Source organism: Pararge aegeria, chromosome 20 (assembly GCF_905163445.1).
Source record: "Pararge aegeria chromosome 20, ilParAegt1.1, whole genome shotgun sequence".
NCBI lineage: Eukaryota > Metazoa > Arthropoda > Insecta > Lepidoptera > Nymphalidae > Pararge > Pararge aegeria.
In genome coordinates, this window is record NC_053199.1 from 1,072,810 (window position 1) to 1,091,062 (window position 18,253).

Genomic DNA, 18,253 nt, shown 5'->3' on the forward strand with positions numbered 1-18,253 from the left:
CCAGAATGCTGACGGTGTGCCAATTTAATTTAAAATCGGTTAAGTAGTTTAGGAGTCCATCGCGGACAAACATCGTGACAGGAGATTTATATATATTAAGATTATAAGTATAACAAAAATTATAAATATAATTTGGGAAAGTACTACCACCATGCTTATTTCTGCACCATGCTTATTACAGCATTGCTGTTCTCCAGTAGGAAAAGCGTGATTACTGGTGTAATTAAAAGCACCTGAGGCTCACATAGGCCTCAGGTGGAGACAGGGTGGCACTTAACAGAACGTGTTTCTTGCAATTGAATGCCTCACCAAGTATTGCTGTTTATAAAACGTTGGGTTTTCACTCAGCTTTAAATGCGGTCTTAGATGGGCTAGTGACACTATGTGACGTCACAAAAACTATACGGTGGTCTCTAGCCACCAAAACAACTATTAATTTACCACGGAGTGACGTCAATGACATTAACATCTACGCTAAAACATGTTATTATTTATATAAAAAGTTTACATCAACAAAGATGATACGTAAATTGTCACAATGTGGCCGTTTAAACACGTTCCTTTTTACTGTTGTATACCGGTTTTGTTGTTATAAAAGTCACCAGGTTTCGACATTATGTTGATTTTTTAATGACCTAAATTTATAGGATTCCGCTGATAGAAAACCCATAGCACAATAATCCTATTCATATTTTAAACTTGCTTTTTATGTATGATCAATAGTTTTCTCAGCGCACGCCAAATAATGAATATTGTACGCAAAGTTTTTTTACAATTTTCTTAAGAATCTCTATTTTTTCTCTATGTTACTTCCTAATAATTTTATTAATATCGATTTAATTGTTAATATCGATGCAGTAGCTTCAGAGCCCATTCCGTACAAACCAGGAAACAAAAGAAACAAAAGGAAACTTTCCTCTTTAAAATATTAATGTATACATAACCAGAAGCGGTGATAGCCCAGTGGGTAGGACTTCGACTTCTATTTCGGGGCGGAGTTCGAATCCCAGCACGCAACGCTAACTATTCTAATTATTTGCGTTTTAAGCAATCAAAAAAGCAATTAAAATAGCACTTGTTTTAACGGGGAAGGAAAACATCGTGTGAAAACCACTGCTGGACAAAGGTATTTTGTAGGGAATTCTAAATACCACGGTCTTTTGCCGCCAGGGCAAAGAGGTTCCCTGCGATTCGTTTGATGTCATCTGTCCATATGCCGTCGCCGGGGTTCTACCAACCCTTAATTTACAAATACCTATGGCTGATAGCTGCGGAATTGAATCTGCAGCCATCTGGTTATTTATCTACCATTACGCCACAGAGGTCATCAAAGTGCCAGAATGAAGTAAACGACTTCACGTGACCTTGCCTAGAGGCACGATAATGAGGAAGCCGTAGGCAAACGGGAATTAGGTAAAATTGTGTTACTTATCACACTATTTTATCTACCTCAGAAAACAAAGGACATATGAACTAAATTAAAATAAATTATACTTTTCAATATTTATATATTATTGGATTGCAGGTCCTATTATTAAAACATATTTTATCAGAAAAAGCGGTGATAGCCAATAGGGTAAGAACTTCGGATTTCCTTTCGGGGATACCGGTGTCGATACCCGGCCGCACTTCAAACTTTTCTGAGTTATATTATTTTAGAAAGGGTTCTTCCGTTCACCAGTGCCCTGAGTCCGTTTTAATATTCAATGACATTACTCTGAACCGTTTAAAAATAAATACCGTTGGTTACCTTAGACAAGCCTGTATCGTTGGTATGAAAATATGCTTTATTGTACACCTAACAGAATCATATTATAAACAAAAAACACTAAATATAACACACAGGTACACGGGCGGCCTTTTCGCTAAAAAGCGATCTCTGGCAGGCAACCCAACAAAGGAAGGGGAAAAAATAACAATTATTATTCAATACAAAGTCAACAACACAAAGGTAAATGGCACAGAAGCTATGTGTGTATGTGCGTGTGTGTGTGAGTGGTGTGTGTGTGTGTGTGAGTGGTGTGTGTGTGTGTGTGAGTGGTGTGTGTGTGTGTGTGTGTGTGTGTGTGTTCGTGTGTGTGTGCCTGTGTTGTGTGTGGTGGCCTAAAATGCTTTTTAAGAAAATCGGTAGTGATTGCGCACGCCTAATTTAAAAGGGGAGAGAGTTCCATAGCTTCGACTGAAATGGATTGAAAAAAGAAAGAAGTAGGAGGAGGGAATTCAATATCTTCGTAACGGAAGTGAGAATCACTGAGAAACTCAAACCATTCTTTCAGATATGGAGTAGCTGGATTGAACAGAGCACTGTATAAGACAGATAGAATATGAGTATTGTTGCGAAGGCGAGTTGGTATTCAAGTTGTGTTTAATTGGCAATGGCCCTGCTGTGGCACTTGGTCTGACGAGCACCAATGTATTTTCCAGAGTACCACTCAGATCCCCTCGCCGGAAGTCAACCGCCCCGCGCCGTTTCCGGTCGGAGTTCAGCATGGACGACGACGAGTACTCGCCCAGCAATTCTGTCACGAGCGTTAACTCGCTGGCCAGTCTGCTGAAGGAGAAACTACAAGTAAGGCTTATGAGATACAGCGCTGGATTAGGAAATTCAAATTAAAAATTTCCTTATTCATGTAGGCCTATCAGAAGCATTCATATGTGCCGGGCACTTATGAAGCATTCATTGTACCCGGCTAAGTTAGTTGTGTGCTCTTCTTAGACCAGGGCGCGTTTGGAACCCCCGTAGCTTTAGGTTTATGTTGGCGAACGAAGTTATCACCATCCCCTTACAATTATGTAAACATATATGTTTGAACGCTTTTTAAGTGCCTGTGATAGGCCTACATGAATAAATAATTATTGAATTTGAAAAAAAAATAGAATAATTAACATAGAAACTTATGCATAAAAGAAATAATGTGTAAGTATAAACTTATTCGTTGCGGGTGGAACCGCTACTAGTAATTTATATGACTACACGGTAGGTATGATGTGTGAAATGACAAAGGAAAGTTTGTGTGGGTAACAAAGTCGCGAAGAACCGTTAGTTACTTATACAATCTCTTATAATCCTCAGAGTATTCCACATAAGATAAGAAAGAAACCCACCGACTACAAGCTGCGTGCGTTCGTGGGCCTCATGTTCCTCGCCGTGGCGTTTTTCGTGGGGTTCGCCTACGTGCTGTACCACCAGCAGGCCCTCACCAAGGCCTACTTCGAGAGGGTCCAGTTCAACGAGCCCAAGAGGCTGATCAGGGTCTTCAACAAGGATGATGTGGAGATCTTGAAGGCTACTTTAGGTGAGGAAACTTTGGTGCACTTTGGACCCCGTCCTTTCAACATATGCTAAACATCTAGGAGATTGATTGATTGAGATGCTTCCAGTGGCGTGCTTTGGAGTTCTTACCAGGGTATGTATACAGCAGGAAAATTGCATAAAATGGAAAAAATCCTCCTCTTATACGGGCTATATTTCAATTTAAGGGTATGCAGTGCTTCGTTAAGACGCGAAGTAAAGACAAACGAAGTATCTAAAACTCAAAGTATTGGATTGGATCCCAAAAGTTGGCCTTGACGTCTGGTGACCAACGCTGGCGCTAATTCTAGCAATTCAAAGGGGAAATAGCGCCAGCATTTTGGGTACCACGTCTTTAAGTGAACAGACGGCTTATATTTTCTGTAAATATAAATTTTAGTTTGTAATTATTTTTATTTTTGTCAAAATATTTTTCATAATGTGTGAATTGAAAAAAGGAATCGAATTTTTGAAACGAAATACGAGTAGTTTGAGTTTTAGCTTAGAACAAAACTTTTTATCATTTATATTTAGATCTAACTAAAGTTGTTACCTGTTTTGTTAACCGAATGAACAATAATAAGTATTTGTAAGTACTGATCTATTTCCAGCGGTTGGTCTGCAAGGAGGTCAGAAAGCGTTCCCGTGTCTATCCGAACACCGTCTCACGGACGGGTCAGAATGTATGGAGTGGCTGCACAACCTACGGCTCTATCTCAAATGTCTACCTCACGATCCTGGAGTTGATAATACCACCTGCTACTCGGTGCATTGGAAGGCCTTGCGGCATGGTAATCTTTTCCTATTTCTCTTTTGAAGTAGTGCCGAGATGGCATGTTATATAATTATTGTTACTTAGACTTGCTGGGTGTTGATGGCAGACCAGAATACAGTTGTCACCACCTAGTCTCCCCCCTCTTCCCACGGGTGTCGTACGGGAGTTCAACGATATTAACTTATTAGTTACCAAAGTAATTCCTGACCAACGAATTAGTTTGGCCATCCAAAGGGGCAATGCTTTCAGCATCTTAGGAACTGTGCCTCGCTGCGGTGGTTTCGACGTTTTAGATTTTATTTAGTTTTACATTGTTTATTTTAGGTTATATTTATAAAACAATTGTGAAAGCTATCCAGTTAAATAAAGTTGAATATTCCTGACCACAGTTGATTATAAATATACAACGTGTAACCGAATTACGAAATACCTTTAGATGTTGCATAAATATAAGTGTTTCATACGGAATCACCCTCGAAAAATATTAAAAGTATAAAAGTGAAGTAATATTTCGATTTTCATTTAAACCTTGTATACACACCTGATAGTTATTAAGGCTATCACTACTCTGGACACCGCTGCTCTACATATTTATTTGCAGCTCTTTCCAAACTATCGTCGAAGGTTTTTGAGCCATGATATTCTGCTACAGCCAGGTCTTATTCTGCCTGCCACTTTATCTTGTATGATAAGTCGAAGAAATTCATACTTTTTGATGTTCATGCATTTGTTTTTTGTTGTTGCCACTGCGTAATTATTTATGAAATTTTTACAGTTCATACGCACACACATACACGTGTAGGTTAGTAATGTGAAAAGTATTGATCTCTGGAAAAGTTTTGAACGAATGTTTTTATTATTAGAAATATGTATTTATTACTCTATTTAGGGTGAATAAGAAATACCGGTAACCGGTTGGGATAGGCTTATCTTCAGCAGAGGACGTCCGCTTGCTGAAATTATGAATACCCCCCTTTCTAACTAACCTTGAATATAAGTTAATTAGCACCACCTCTTTTATTTTGAAACTTTAATGGATATCCCTTTCATATTTTGCTTACATACAAATTGTTGTCTTCCAGATGTTTCACCAAACGATTGTTTCGACTGGAGTGATACCAAAGTTCACTGGTTTGGTGCAGGGCAATCTGTTAATCTAACCTGGCCACTGGACACAGGATCCATAGACTATACACCGTTTATAACAGGAGACATGCAGAAATCGCAATGGGGTAATGTCGTCACCCGTTATCTTATCAATTCGAAAGGAGCTGCCATCATAATTGACGAGGAAACACCGCTACATATATCTGTTAACAGAGAAAAGAGAGAAATTTGTTTGAAGGCTCAATACGATGACTTCGCTTTTGCTAATCGACTCACAGAATTCCCCGAACTAAGATACAATATTTGCACTTCAAGGGATATAAGGTCTTTGCATTCTTCAATTCATAGTCACAGACGAGCTCCGCTTTGGGATGGTTTGAAACCAGCTGATATGAAAACATTGGAATCCCTGATATCAGAACCAGTATGGCAAATAGCGCCTCGCTTTAAACACGAACTACAAGACGCCACCATATCTAAATACACAGACGATGTTATCAACCTGGGATTTCTTAAACAAGGTCATGTGTTAATCAACGAGTTTTGGCAAAATGAAATTGGTGATTTGAGCGTCGATACAGCAAGATTTGAAACGCTAAACGAAACCGTGGATAAGCTCCACAGGCGAGGTTTCAAGGTCGCGTTTACGATACAACCTTTCATTAGTACTGAGAGTAAAAACTTCGCTGAAACCGTCCAGAAGAGACTGTTGATCAACGAAAGGAATGGCGATAGAAGAATACCAGCTTTAACCAGGTTTAAATCACTAGCGAGCGCTGGAGTTCTAGATATCACCAACAACAGATCAATACCCTGGATATTAGATAAACTTCAGGCAGTTATGGACGTTTATCACATAGATTCATTTTACTTCGATCTCGGTACTGCATACGATATGCCTCATTACTATAGATGCGAGAAGCCGTTAATTAATCCAGATCAATACAAAACTGTTTTCACGAAAACCTTCGAGAAAACTCTTAATATTATAGGCGTGTCTTCAGCGGTTAGTTTGCCTCGGCCGCCAATATTCATTTCTCTGCCACCACTTGAGTCAACGTGGGAAGCTTTAAGATTAGTAATACCCACAATGTTGACGTACGGTATAAGCGGGTTCCCATTCGCAATGCCTGGAGCTGTGGGTGGTGACATATACTGGCCTGGCAGCGAGCAGTTCCTGCCTTCATCCAAAGGTTCAATGGACTCGAATTCAAACAAGACTACCCAAGAGAATGGTATAGAGTTGCCGGAGAGAGAGCTGTATATGCGGTGGCTGCAAATGGCTACCTTCATGCCGGTCATGAAGTTCACGCACCTCCCGAGTAAATACAATGATGAACGGGTGCTGGAGATGGCGAAGAATTTGACACTGCTGAGACAAAAACTAGTAAGTTACAAATGTTGCTATCGTAACTTGACCATTGATTTGACAACGATATTACGTTTTTACCTAACTAAAGTTTAATTTAAACGAAATTTAAACTTAGCCAATTACACTGACGAAAGTTTTAAAAATTCTGTACTGATAACACGGTTTTGTTTATCTGGTGGGAGGCTTCGGCCGTGAATGTTGTTGTTATTACTTCACCAACAAAAACGTGCCACCAAGCGATTTAGCGTTCCGATCGATGCAAAAAAACCAACGACTTCAATAATTTTAAGCCATGGTGGAAACCGATTAGGGGCGTGATTTTATTATAACTGCTACACCCCTAACAGATTAGCTTTCTAAAATCTTAGAGATCTTACCTATAGGTCAGATTACAGTTAGCGGTTAATTTGATAGGGCGCATTTCCAATCTGAAGGGGTGATCAAGGGCTTCTAAAAATATACAGATTTAATTTTGTTAGTCGTTTATCTTTTAAAGGATGACTTCATATTTAACTACTTAAACTTATCCATCAAAATATATCTATCCGTATATAACAACAGAACATTATATATCTTGGCATGTCTTCTAAACTAAACGTAAAATTCTTTCTTACACTACTCACTCGACAATGCCTTATTGCTTAGTATGCAAATACATCCTATAGGCTTAGCCGTTAAATAATTTTGTACTTGAGTCCGTAAAAGGCTTTTATGATTCAAATAAGGACGGCGCACGGTGTATTGCTAGCTCGCTCTAACATATGATGGCGCCCCTGTCACCAACCATAGAGATTGTAAAAAAAAAAATCCAAAACTTATTTTATTCCTCTCAAGGTGTGAAACGAAGAGTATACAACTCAGGGTTGAAGCTGCTTTCCTTTTTGGGCGCCCCTAAACCCTCGCTACACTCAGGTTTCTAGATGCAACATCCTCGCTACCACGCTCGGGATTTACGCTATAGTCTCTCGTTTGCTTGTGATTTATCCCGGCGCCCGTAACATAAGAAACAGCTTTAACTCCTTCTAACAATCTACTATTGAATTATTGAAAAACAAAATAACTTTTCAGGTTACACCTCTATTACTGAAATACAAGAGAGAAGCATTAGAAGAGGGTCTACCACTCATCAGGCCGCTCTGGCTGGTGGCAGACGTCGACGTGGCTCTTCCGGTGCAGGACGAGTTTGCGATAGGGGACGAAATCGTCGTGGCGCCCGTACTGCATAAGGGGGAGACAACTAGAGAAGGTAGAGTTTCATATACCAGTCTCATTTAAATAGAATTGAGTATTTGCCCCTATTTTTCAAATTTAAATAAATAAATATACTACGACAATACACACATCGCCATCTAGCCCCAAAGTAAGCGTAGCTTGTGTTATGGGTACTAAGATAGCTGTTGAATGAATTTTTCAAATTTAATTGAGGAACTGAGCAGACGACGATCCCGAATTCCTTCACGGGACTGTCCAGAATTTGGAAATTATAATTCCGAATTTCATTAGCCTGGTCTGGTCGTTGCTGGTTCCCACCACCACATAATAAACAGATTAGCCTGCTACTATCTTAGATTGCCAACAGATCATGGTGTGATGGTGTGGTGCATCGACGAATTAACTTGTAGAGGTATAAATTTCATTGTAAGAACCAGAGTAGGACATCTGCTTTATTATAAAGCTTAGAAGCTAAGTTATTGTTTTATTCTTCTTTCCATATGTATTCCTGTGATAGCGGTGATAGCTCAGTGGGTAGGACTTTGACTTCACTTTCGCCGGGCTCGAATCCCAACTTTTCTGAGTTATATGCGTTTTAAGCAATTAAATTATCACTTGCTTAAACTGTGAAGGAAAGCATCGTGAGGAAATCTACTTACCTGAGAGGTCTCCATAATTTTCTCAAAAGTGTTAGAAGTCCACCAATCCGCACTTGGCCAGGGTGGTGGACTACTGCCATAGCTCCTTCTCATTGTGGGGGAGTCGCGTGCCGGTATTGGACCGGTAATGGGTTGATATGTTGATGATAAACTACGAATATACACGCATCGCCATCTCGCCAAAGTAATCGTAGCTTGTGTTATGGGTACTAAGATAGCTGATGAATATTTTTATGAATAATCTTCATCACCATCAAATAGTCTTCATCACCATCAACCCATTCCCGGCCCACTACAGGGCACGGGTCTCCTCTCAGAATTATAAAGGTTCAGGCCGTGGTCCACCACGCTGGCCAAGTGCGGATTGGTAGACTTCACACACCATTGAGAACGTTATGGAGAACTCTCAGCCATGCAGGTTTCTACACGATATTTTCCTTCACTGTTTAAATCTACTTAGTGATATTTAGATTTCTTAAATTAAAAACGCACATAACTCCGAAAAGTCGGTGGTGCGTGCCGGGGTTCGTACTCGGTCTTCGCGATAGGAAAACCGAAGCCTTACTGCACTGAAAAGCAATAATGTTCATCACACAAACATTTTCTATTTATATACGCTTTTATAATCTGATTCCTGAGGTAATTTCGGACTTACCAATGCATACGTTTAAAGAATGTCTTAAAACACATTTATTACAGCGAGGCTATTATACAATTGATGAATTTTTAAATGACAAGGTTGCTTGGAAGCATCCAGCTCCGCTTTCATATCTCACAAGATAGAAAAATGAATTATAAAATGTAAAATGAAAATTGTTGATATTGGAAAAGAGCAACTGCTGAGTTTCTTGCCGGCTTCTTCGTGGTAGAATCTTCCTTCCGAACCGGTGGTAGAGTCACTACAAACAGACAGACTTGACGTTTCAATAGTGCTTATAATAGGCCTACTTGAAATAAATGAATTTTGAATTTTGAATTTGTGGGAATCGAACCCACGGTCTAGGGCTCAGAACGCAAGGCCGCTGCCCACTGGGCCAATCGGCCGCCAGATGATGATGATAATGCATTCCCGTTATTTTCCAGTGTATCTACCAGCGGGATTGTGGCAGGACGGCATCGACGGTTCCCTGCGCAAAGGCAACCGCTGGATGCACGAGTACAAAGTGCCCGTCGACCGCGTCGCCTACTTCCTCCGGAAGCCAGATGACTTAAGATTCAAATAATATGTGTGGAACTAAGTGTGGCACATACTGGGCCAGTAATGTAAGATAACCAGTAATATGAGTATAGAAACATATCTCGGTCAGGATATTAGCTAAACGTCTCGTATTTTGTTTAGTAACAAGTCAGCCTTGACTAAACCCTAGGGTACTTCTATGAAGTGGGAGGGGACGATGCGATTATGACGTAGTGTTTGAAGCATACGAGTGCAACGTGTAACCGAATTACGAAATAATGTTGAAGGTTGCATATATATTGCATAAGGAAATATATTGCATATATATTGCATATATATTGCAAAAGAAGCATATTTATTTTTTCCATACAAACTATTTCAAAACGTTGTAAATGTTTACTTACGACAACCCTATCTGAGATAAAAGACTGAGACACGCATAGTATCTACGTTACGCGAAGGGTACCTAATAAAGTGACGATGATGAAGTATCTTTTTTTTTTTTTTTTTACTAAATGCTATGGCAGTGGTTTACTCAAAACCTACTAGCTTTTCGGTTTCACAGATAACACTTATCACATAATGTAGCTCTAAAGCCTGTGAACTATTATTTCGGTTTTCATTTACACGTTGTATTTCAGATATTCTCTTCTATACTCAGTTATTCTTATAGTAAAAGTAAATTGTTTATTATTAGTTGGTTTACAAAGAAACGTTATTCCAACTAATAAGTGATGACCAAAGTAGAACATTCTATGATTTTACATAGAAATAGAACAATCAAACGCCTGTTGAAAGTTTATAGCAACTCACGGGTTTACGAGTTAGTTCACAAAAACTATTAGGCGTTTCTTGCTCATGATCTCGATTAAAAACAAAACATTCCACCGTCTTTTTGGGGGTTATTAACCAAGATATGCTAAACCAGCATTAAAAAATTGTTATTTTAGCGATATTTTCTTTTAAGATCTTATAAAATGATGGTATCAATCATTGTAACATTAAGACCATATAGCATATAGATACACAACTCATTATTTATTTTTGTGTAATTATAAATTAGATATTATTCTGTGTACAGATACAAATGTCTGTATTTGTACACAGATTAATCCCCCTCATATGAAGACAATATAAAAAACCGTTTACTATAAACAAATCAGTAGAAACATTCAGTGATAGAAATTACTGTAATAATTACCAAAGTGAGCAGTGAGAATAGGCTTTTAAATGTATACTGTGGCCCTGAATAGGTTAATTAAATATGTATAAGATTCACTCTCATGTGCCTTTTCTTTGTTGTAAGCTTTTAACTTTTATATTGTGAGTGTCTTCTTGAATCTAGTCTTTATAGTAAATGATCAATATTTATATAAAGGAGCACTAACTATGAAAATATATAATAAAAAAAAATATTTTAAATACGGAGTTGATTGAGTTATTGCCACTTCTTACGAGCATGTCAGCGATGTCTACTAGGAGTGTAACAGATACCAGAAATAAATATAAATTATTAAAAAAAACAAAACGAATAGACACTCGTCTCGTCAAGCATTAAAAACGAAGGGAAAACCTCAACGAGATATTCTGAGAATCAAGTTTTTTTTAGTTTGCGAACTGCCAATGTTATAAATTATTTAATATACCATAGTTAGAAATAAATATCATTATACGTAATAATATGTATTATAATTTTAATATAAATAACGTAATTTGTAATAGAAAAGATTTATTGTTGTTAAATATAGCTACTTGCTTCACTAATGCATTTTTTTTTATTATCCAGCTGAACCCAGCTGTTATGTAGTTTTAAATCTACGAAGTCCGTTTATATAATGAGAAAACAAATAATAAAATAAGACTGTTATTTCCTGGTATTAGCTTGTTTAAATATAGGTACAAACATATGAACTCGTTAGCTTTATAAACACTCCAGTACTCTGGAGGTTTTCGCTCCTAATGCCATACTTCTCACTTAATTGAGTTTGAATGACGAACGAAGAATCAGGTGGGTAAATAAATTAGTATCAGATATTTGAGGTGTTATAAGCTTTATTATGAAACTTAAGCTTAATTTGCTATACTTAGCAGGAGAATCTGTGTAATTTATAATTTCTCCAATCCTTATACTCCACACCAAACAGATCTTCGGCAATTTACCCTGTACGCACGTTTCTCTCCGAAACCGGAGCATCCTCAGCTAGGTTAGTATGGGCAGGAGACAATAATAACCCCGGGGAAAGGATAAAAAAATATCTTCTCTCACAGCTTTATCAACTCTCAGAGTTCAAATAATATCCATATGTGTTATAATAAACGTGCTTAAAGTTCCTGTGCTTTCGCAGGTGGACACATTATTTATATCCCTTTTCTAGGGAATATTATCTTTGTCTCTTGCCTGTGCTAGCCCTATATATAGTATCTCCTGCCTGCTGGGCGCAGGATATGTTGTCTTTACAATGAACAATTGTTAAGTCTATTGTTAAGTCAACGCCAGCTTCTTTCCAATAGTATAAGCTTAACTAACGGCGCATGCAACTGATAATAATCTTCTCAAATTAGTGTATTGTCATCGGTCCTCGATATGTCTACAAACGAAATCTGATCTTGAACGATCAGATTTCGTTGAAATCTGTAGGACAAAATCGAGCTCAAAGGAGTCGGTTACATACATACATACAGGTGAAGCTAATATAAAGCGTGTAAAAACGACAGGTAAAAGAGACACAAATACAAAAATGTGTTGGATTCGGCCGGCGAGAGAATGAGATGTGTCTGCGCCAGCGTATTAGAATTGTTGATGAATTTTTATTTGTGTCAATGTATTCATCTCCTTGATAAATTAATTTTAAAATTATGCCAAAAACTAAATTAAAAAAAAACCGCGCACGCACTGCACTACAGAGTTATATTGTATTGCTTTGTGTTATAATACTAATTGAAGGCAAATTAGAACCGTTGTGATGTTAAACTCGATGTAACACAATGCTTTACGATCAAGAAAGAGATAGATTTATAGACGACACATGTAGGTGAATGAACATGAAAATGAGGGAATGAGGGAATACATTACACATTTTGTTTCGTATTTAAGTTACCAAGGAAACCTAATAATATCTAGATCAAGAAACAAACACATAAATGTATAGGACAGAGTGACATTATACATTTTTTAATTATTCTAGTTACCATGGAAACTAAAAAATAAACCTTACATTTATTCTAATACCTAGTTCTGATACTCTACATCCACCTAAATCTGTCGTAGGCTACTTTTCAGAAGTTACACTTCTGCCGTGTGTCAATAAGTTGCACAGATTTTTTTTTATAAATATGGGAAACGGGTTAATGAAAAATGAAAACAGTTTATTTTTGAAATATTTTTATTACTTGTAATGATCCTAACACCTCACCAAACACGCTGAATGGAGAATAGCGACATGACTGATACAATGAGTGGTCATTATATTATATCCTTTTACAATAATACAGAAATCGTTACAAATACCTAAAACATCCAAGTGAGGATTAATATCATTATTGAAATTATCAAACGCTTGAATATTGATTAATATAGCAGATATATAAATGTACATTAAATACATACGTAAGTTCTGGCCCAGATCAGGAGTCAAATTTGATTCCATCAACTACATTCCTATGTAAACTACAACTAATGTAGTTGTTATAAAGAATATAGAGAAGATGTTTTACAGTTAGTACTAGTTAGTAAAAGTGTCTCTTTCTGTCACAAGCAAATAACATCAAAGTTTGTTTACTTGAATTAATGTATTCCTTTTCGAAGATTTTGACCGCTGTTTGCACACAATCTCGACTTCTAAATGATATCAAACTTGACAGTTCCTGACCAAATAGCGCCTCTGTATATTATAATAGCAACATGATTCAACTCATATTATTCGCAATGTTTATTCAGGCGTTTAATATTTCTTTTAAACACTTATTGTATAATAACTGATACAATTACATATCTGAAAGATATATTGTTAAATTAAATATCCGCTCTAAATATAAACGCGAGTCAGTCCCCAACCATTAAGCGTGTTACACATGTGCTATTCCCGAAATAAGCTAAGACTATGATAATTATTGATAAAAACTTAATTATCATTCAGCTTGCACAAAACTGTAGTCTTCTTGGTTATTTAGGAAATATATAATCAAAACAATACAGCATATCCACCCAGCATAGCTGTTATTAGCACCAAAGCCTATTCAAACTTGAATATCCATCTACTACAATCCATAACTCTCTTTAAGGTTATCAAATAGCCTGAGTATACATTCACATTTCAAAACGAAATTAATGTCATAATTAATAGATATCGAACAATAAATACAATTAATTCGTTTACACATAAGCTAAATGAAAATTATAATAGAACTTTTAAAAGGAATAAAAAAAATAAAAGAGGCAAAGTTTTATCGGAATAATCAAAAACGCTTTGCATATTGTAATATAGAAAATATTTTAGACTCTTATAGTAATTAATCTGGCTGAAGATAAATCCAGCAAGCGTGAATACTGCAAGAATACAACATTTAATAATTTTAATAATGATTTATTTCTCAGAGCTATTGATGTTCACTAAGCTGATACAATTCTTATTTTAATAACATTTTTAATATTCCTAATATAATATGCATTAATTAGAGTTCTAGCTATAAAATACAATAGTAAACTTTTGGGTCCGGCTTACAGCCAGCTGAATGGTGGTAGCTGGCTTAAGAGGAGAAAGCCAATGAAAAACCCCTAACACTCAAAAAGCTAAGTCCGCGGCCGTTGCACTCTCGGCAGATATCGAGAAGCTATAGCGGAATCTGGAGTACTGAACACATAATTGTTAAGTCGGAAGACGCCATAGAACTATATTACAGCTGAGCGCGTCTTAATGCCGGGTGCGAGAAGCGGAAGCCAAAAGTCATTTCCAGCAGGGGGTCGGCGGCCAACAGAACACAAGCCAGGGCGTGACCTCCCGAGGGTGCAGCGGCGACGGGCCTCATTTAAATCTTAACCATTCATCTCCCTGTTTAGTCCCACTCACAACTGGTAAAAGCATTTCACATAACCGGAAACAGAAGAAAATATATATTGTGCTCACACCAACCAACACACAATTAACATATTTCAATATCATTAATAATATCCATATAACTATCAAATAAATTCACATTCATACACCACAATATTGTTACAATACAAAATAAATATATTATTATAGTATACAATATATGTTATGAATCTTTTAATGCATTAATTACTTTATGTCGTTACGTTGTGCTGGTGCCATCAATTACTCAGATTCGTTTTCACTATTTTAACTACTATATAGTTAGAAAAGTTTGGCAAAGAAAGCGATGACAGACGAGTGGCTTAAGTTCGGCTTAACACTATGGATGACTTAAAATTAATTGACTCAAAATCTTCACTTGAATTGGCAAACAATGAAAGGAGGAAAGTTTATATTTATTCCAGTAAAGGTCTCTTACAGCCTAATACACTAGACTAGATGGTACAATTTGATGATTTTTATTAATATCACATTCTCTCACACAATTTGAATGTAACAGTATAGTAAGTTTTAAACAAATATTCTTCTAAAAGGGAAGTCTATAAACTACACGTAGGTAAGTAGTTACATTAAATTGAAAACAACAGACAAATACTATAAATCAATTCAAATAGGAACATATAATACTACTACGTGTTCATTGGTATTTGGGTTTGACTCGACTAGAAATTTTAACTATATTCCATGAACATAGATCAAAAATATAACTGATGCCAAAAACGATTTATAAATCAGAGATTCTGTTTGCATTTCGTGTCAGTACATGAATGAGTTAAATTTAAATAACACCCACTTAAACTATATCATAGTCATCGACGCAACAAGCAGATTTCAACTCAAAACAAAGGTAAATATATCGTTTTATTTGTATTCATAATTCTAATAAAACATTTATTCAATATGGAGTAAGCTCTCTATCGTCTTAGGCTGATCGGTTATCTAGAAAGACAAAAAAACTTTTATTTATGTTGACCATCGTTTGGTAGCATTCAAATAAAATAACACATTCGAGCATAAACATATGGAAATAATTAAATACAGGCACTTTTCAATTATTTCCATATACGTTATGCAGCAAAAAGGTTTTCTTTAACATTCAAGAAATAATAATTTGGTCCATTATGAACTAGTGGTCCAATAAACACAAGTGACCTTTGATTGAAAAAATAAACTTTTGAGGAATTTTATTATTTTTCAATCGTTGGAATTCCTTGTGCCATGGTGCGAGGAACAGGTAGCTAACGTTTATAACTTTTTGCCTTTCTAGAGGAGTATAGAACAGAATGACGTCAATACAATTAATAATGATGCATGCAAGTAGTGCCACGTGCACTAGCTAGTCGTTTGACGTTCATAAGCGTCTTTTTAAGACAATTATTTAAATATCTATGTATTTTTTAAACTTCAATCGTATATTACAAAATTATTTGTGTAATTTAGATGAAATTTATCGCTCGTCCTTGAAAATATCGTCTATAAATCAGTATTTGGACTTAAATTTAAAATATTTACGTCCTTTTATAAAGCGATCCGCTGAAAGAATGATTAGCCTTGTTTGCAAGAAGAATACTTACTCGTATAACAATACGGTCTATCTAGAAGTCGATACATTAGCAAAATAACTTTTTTTAAAAATTTAGATTTTCGCACAAGCAGTGTTTTGGCTAAACAAAATGGACTGGTTTCGCTAAAAGTTGTGTATAAAAGCACTACTGATTGTATAAGACCAAATTCAAAAATACTGTCAGAAAAATATTTTAATGGCATGTTCTATTTTTTGTCAATGACGCTACTAGAAAACAGTTTTAGAAAAAAATGGACGTTTTTGTTCTTAGGTCGAGTATTTTTGGTTGACGCTTAAGGACTCCGTCGGTTCAGCCGACGATGGACCGTCGTTATAACACTTGTCACTTTTACACTTGTCATTAAATCTACGAGTAGTTTCGGTGAACTCCACAGCAGTCTGTTCCATTGCAGTCAAATATCACAAAGTCTTTTACTGCCTCTATTTGCAAACGATCTCATGCGGAAAAGTGTCCTACATACCTAATTACTTTTGAATACTCGCTTCTCTATCACAGCCTAAACTTCCCACAACAAATAACTGACTCCTTGGTTCCCCATTCAAAAGTAGTTAGTTTTACACAAAAGGACTTTACTTCTTCGATGAGAAGGCTACAAATAGACCCGACACCTAGAACTCGAGCCTATACGCCGCGCAGGATGTTTCGTGATCTTGCAAGTTGATAGTGCAGCGGGAAGCCGAAGGTGACAGGTCGATTTTGTATTTTTCCAGGGCTTCCTCGTTCTCAGTGACCCAGTAGCCAAGAACGTCAGTGTCGTACGTAGGAATAATAGTTACTTCTGGAATTAAAAGAAAAGAATTGATTAGTTAAACCGCTCGCTCTACAACCGTCTTTCCTATGTGAGGGGAGGCCTGTGCCAAGCACTGGGAACGTTAGTAGGCTGCGGATGATGGTGTCCAATTATGAATCATTTTCATACGCTTTTATAATATGATTCCTAAGGTAATTTTGGACCTACCAATCCATAAGTTTAAAGAATGTGTTAAAACACATTTATTACAGCGAGGTTATTATACAATTGATGAGTTTCTTAATGACAAGGTTGCTTGGAAGCATCCGGCTCCGCTTTCATCTCTCACAAGATAGAAAAATGAATGTTAAAATATAAAATGTAAATTTTTGATGTTGGAAAAGAGCAACTGCTGAGTTTCTTGCCGGCTTCTTCTCGGTAGAATCTGCCTTCCGAACCGGTGGTAGAGTCACTACACACGGACAGACTTGACGTTTCAAAAGTGCTTGTATTAGGCCTACTTGAAATAAATGAATTTTGAATTTTGAATTTTTTGAAACATGCGACGATAAATTGCGAAGGTTTCACCGGAAAATTGGTTTAAAATAACGGCCATCAACTTTACAGAAGCCATTTGGCTTCTGTAATATGCAGATAATAGACAACTATTACAGCAAAAGTGAAGTGCTGTTATAAAATTTTCTACACACCATCCATGAAAAGAATAACAAATGAATAACGTAAGTATGCGCTTTAGTGAGACCCAATTTTGGCTGATTGAAACCAAATTTACTTTCGATCAGTTTAACTTTTTGACAGAAAATGTTATCTCAGAAGCACTGAGAAGCAAAGTAGTGCCAAGATCAAAAGATAAGTTAAACTTGCCATTAGTTCTGAATGGTTAAGGCAGTAAAAGAATATAGCTGCAATAACTGAAGGTCTACGAAACGGAGGAATATTCGGAGATGGACTGGTATTGCCAACTTTGCTAAATAATTTCGTTTCCGTCCATCATTGGAAACGCACCAGAAGAAGATGAGAACTAAAATAATAATCTTACCACTTCTTCACAAAATAATTAAATGGGCAAAATGAATCTACTATGTAGTTTATGTTGATATAAATATAGTAATCATTTATTGATTGCTTATAGCATTAGCATGGCATTGCAATATGGTTGAAATTATTTTAAACTTGTTTAAAAACATATATATTGTTATATATATATATATATATATATTATTAAAGTT

The 18,253-nt window shown here is 36.5% G+C and overlaps 2 protein-coding genes across 4 annotated transcripts in view; one reads left to right on the top strand and one right to left on the bottom strand.

The window, feature by feature from the left end:
* Window positions 1-10,085, top strand: part of LOC120632634 (myogenesis-regulating glycosidase) — a 52,036-nt gene extending 41,951 nt beyond the window's left edge. For all 3 annotated transcript variants that reach the window (XM_039902578.1, XM_039902579.1, XM_039902580.1), the window contains 6 exons: window positions 2,425-2,569; window positions 3,074-3,296; window positions 3,904-4,083; window positions 5,150-6,561; window positions 7,615-7,792; window positions 9,501-10,085. In XM_039902578.1, coding sequence (XP_039758512.1) covers window positions 2,425-2,569; window positions 3,074-3,296; window positions 3,904-4,083; window positions 5,150-6,561; window positions 7,615-7,792; window positions 9,501-9,640 — 2,278 coding nt within the window. In that variant the 3' untranslated portion in view covers window positions 9,641-10,085. The remainder of the gene's footprint in view (window positions 1-2,424; window positions 2,570-3,073; window positions 3,297-3,903; window positions 4,084-5,149; window positions 6,562-7,614; window positions 7,793-9,500) is intronic.
* Window positions 10,086-12,993: 2,908 nt separating this feature from the next.
* Window positions 12,994-18,253, bottom strand: part of LOC120632854 (microtubule-associated protein futsch-like) — a 181,623-nt gene continuing 176,363 nt past the window's right edge. The window contains exon 10 of the mRNA XM_039902891.1: window positions 12,994-17,051. Within this exon, the coding sequence (XP_039758825.1) occupies window positions 16,882-17,051 (170 nt within the window). The 3' untranslated portion in view covers window positions 12,994-16,881. The remainder of the gene's footprint in view (window positions 17,052-18,253) is intronic.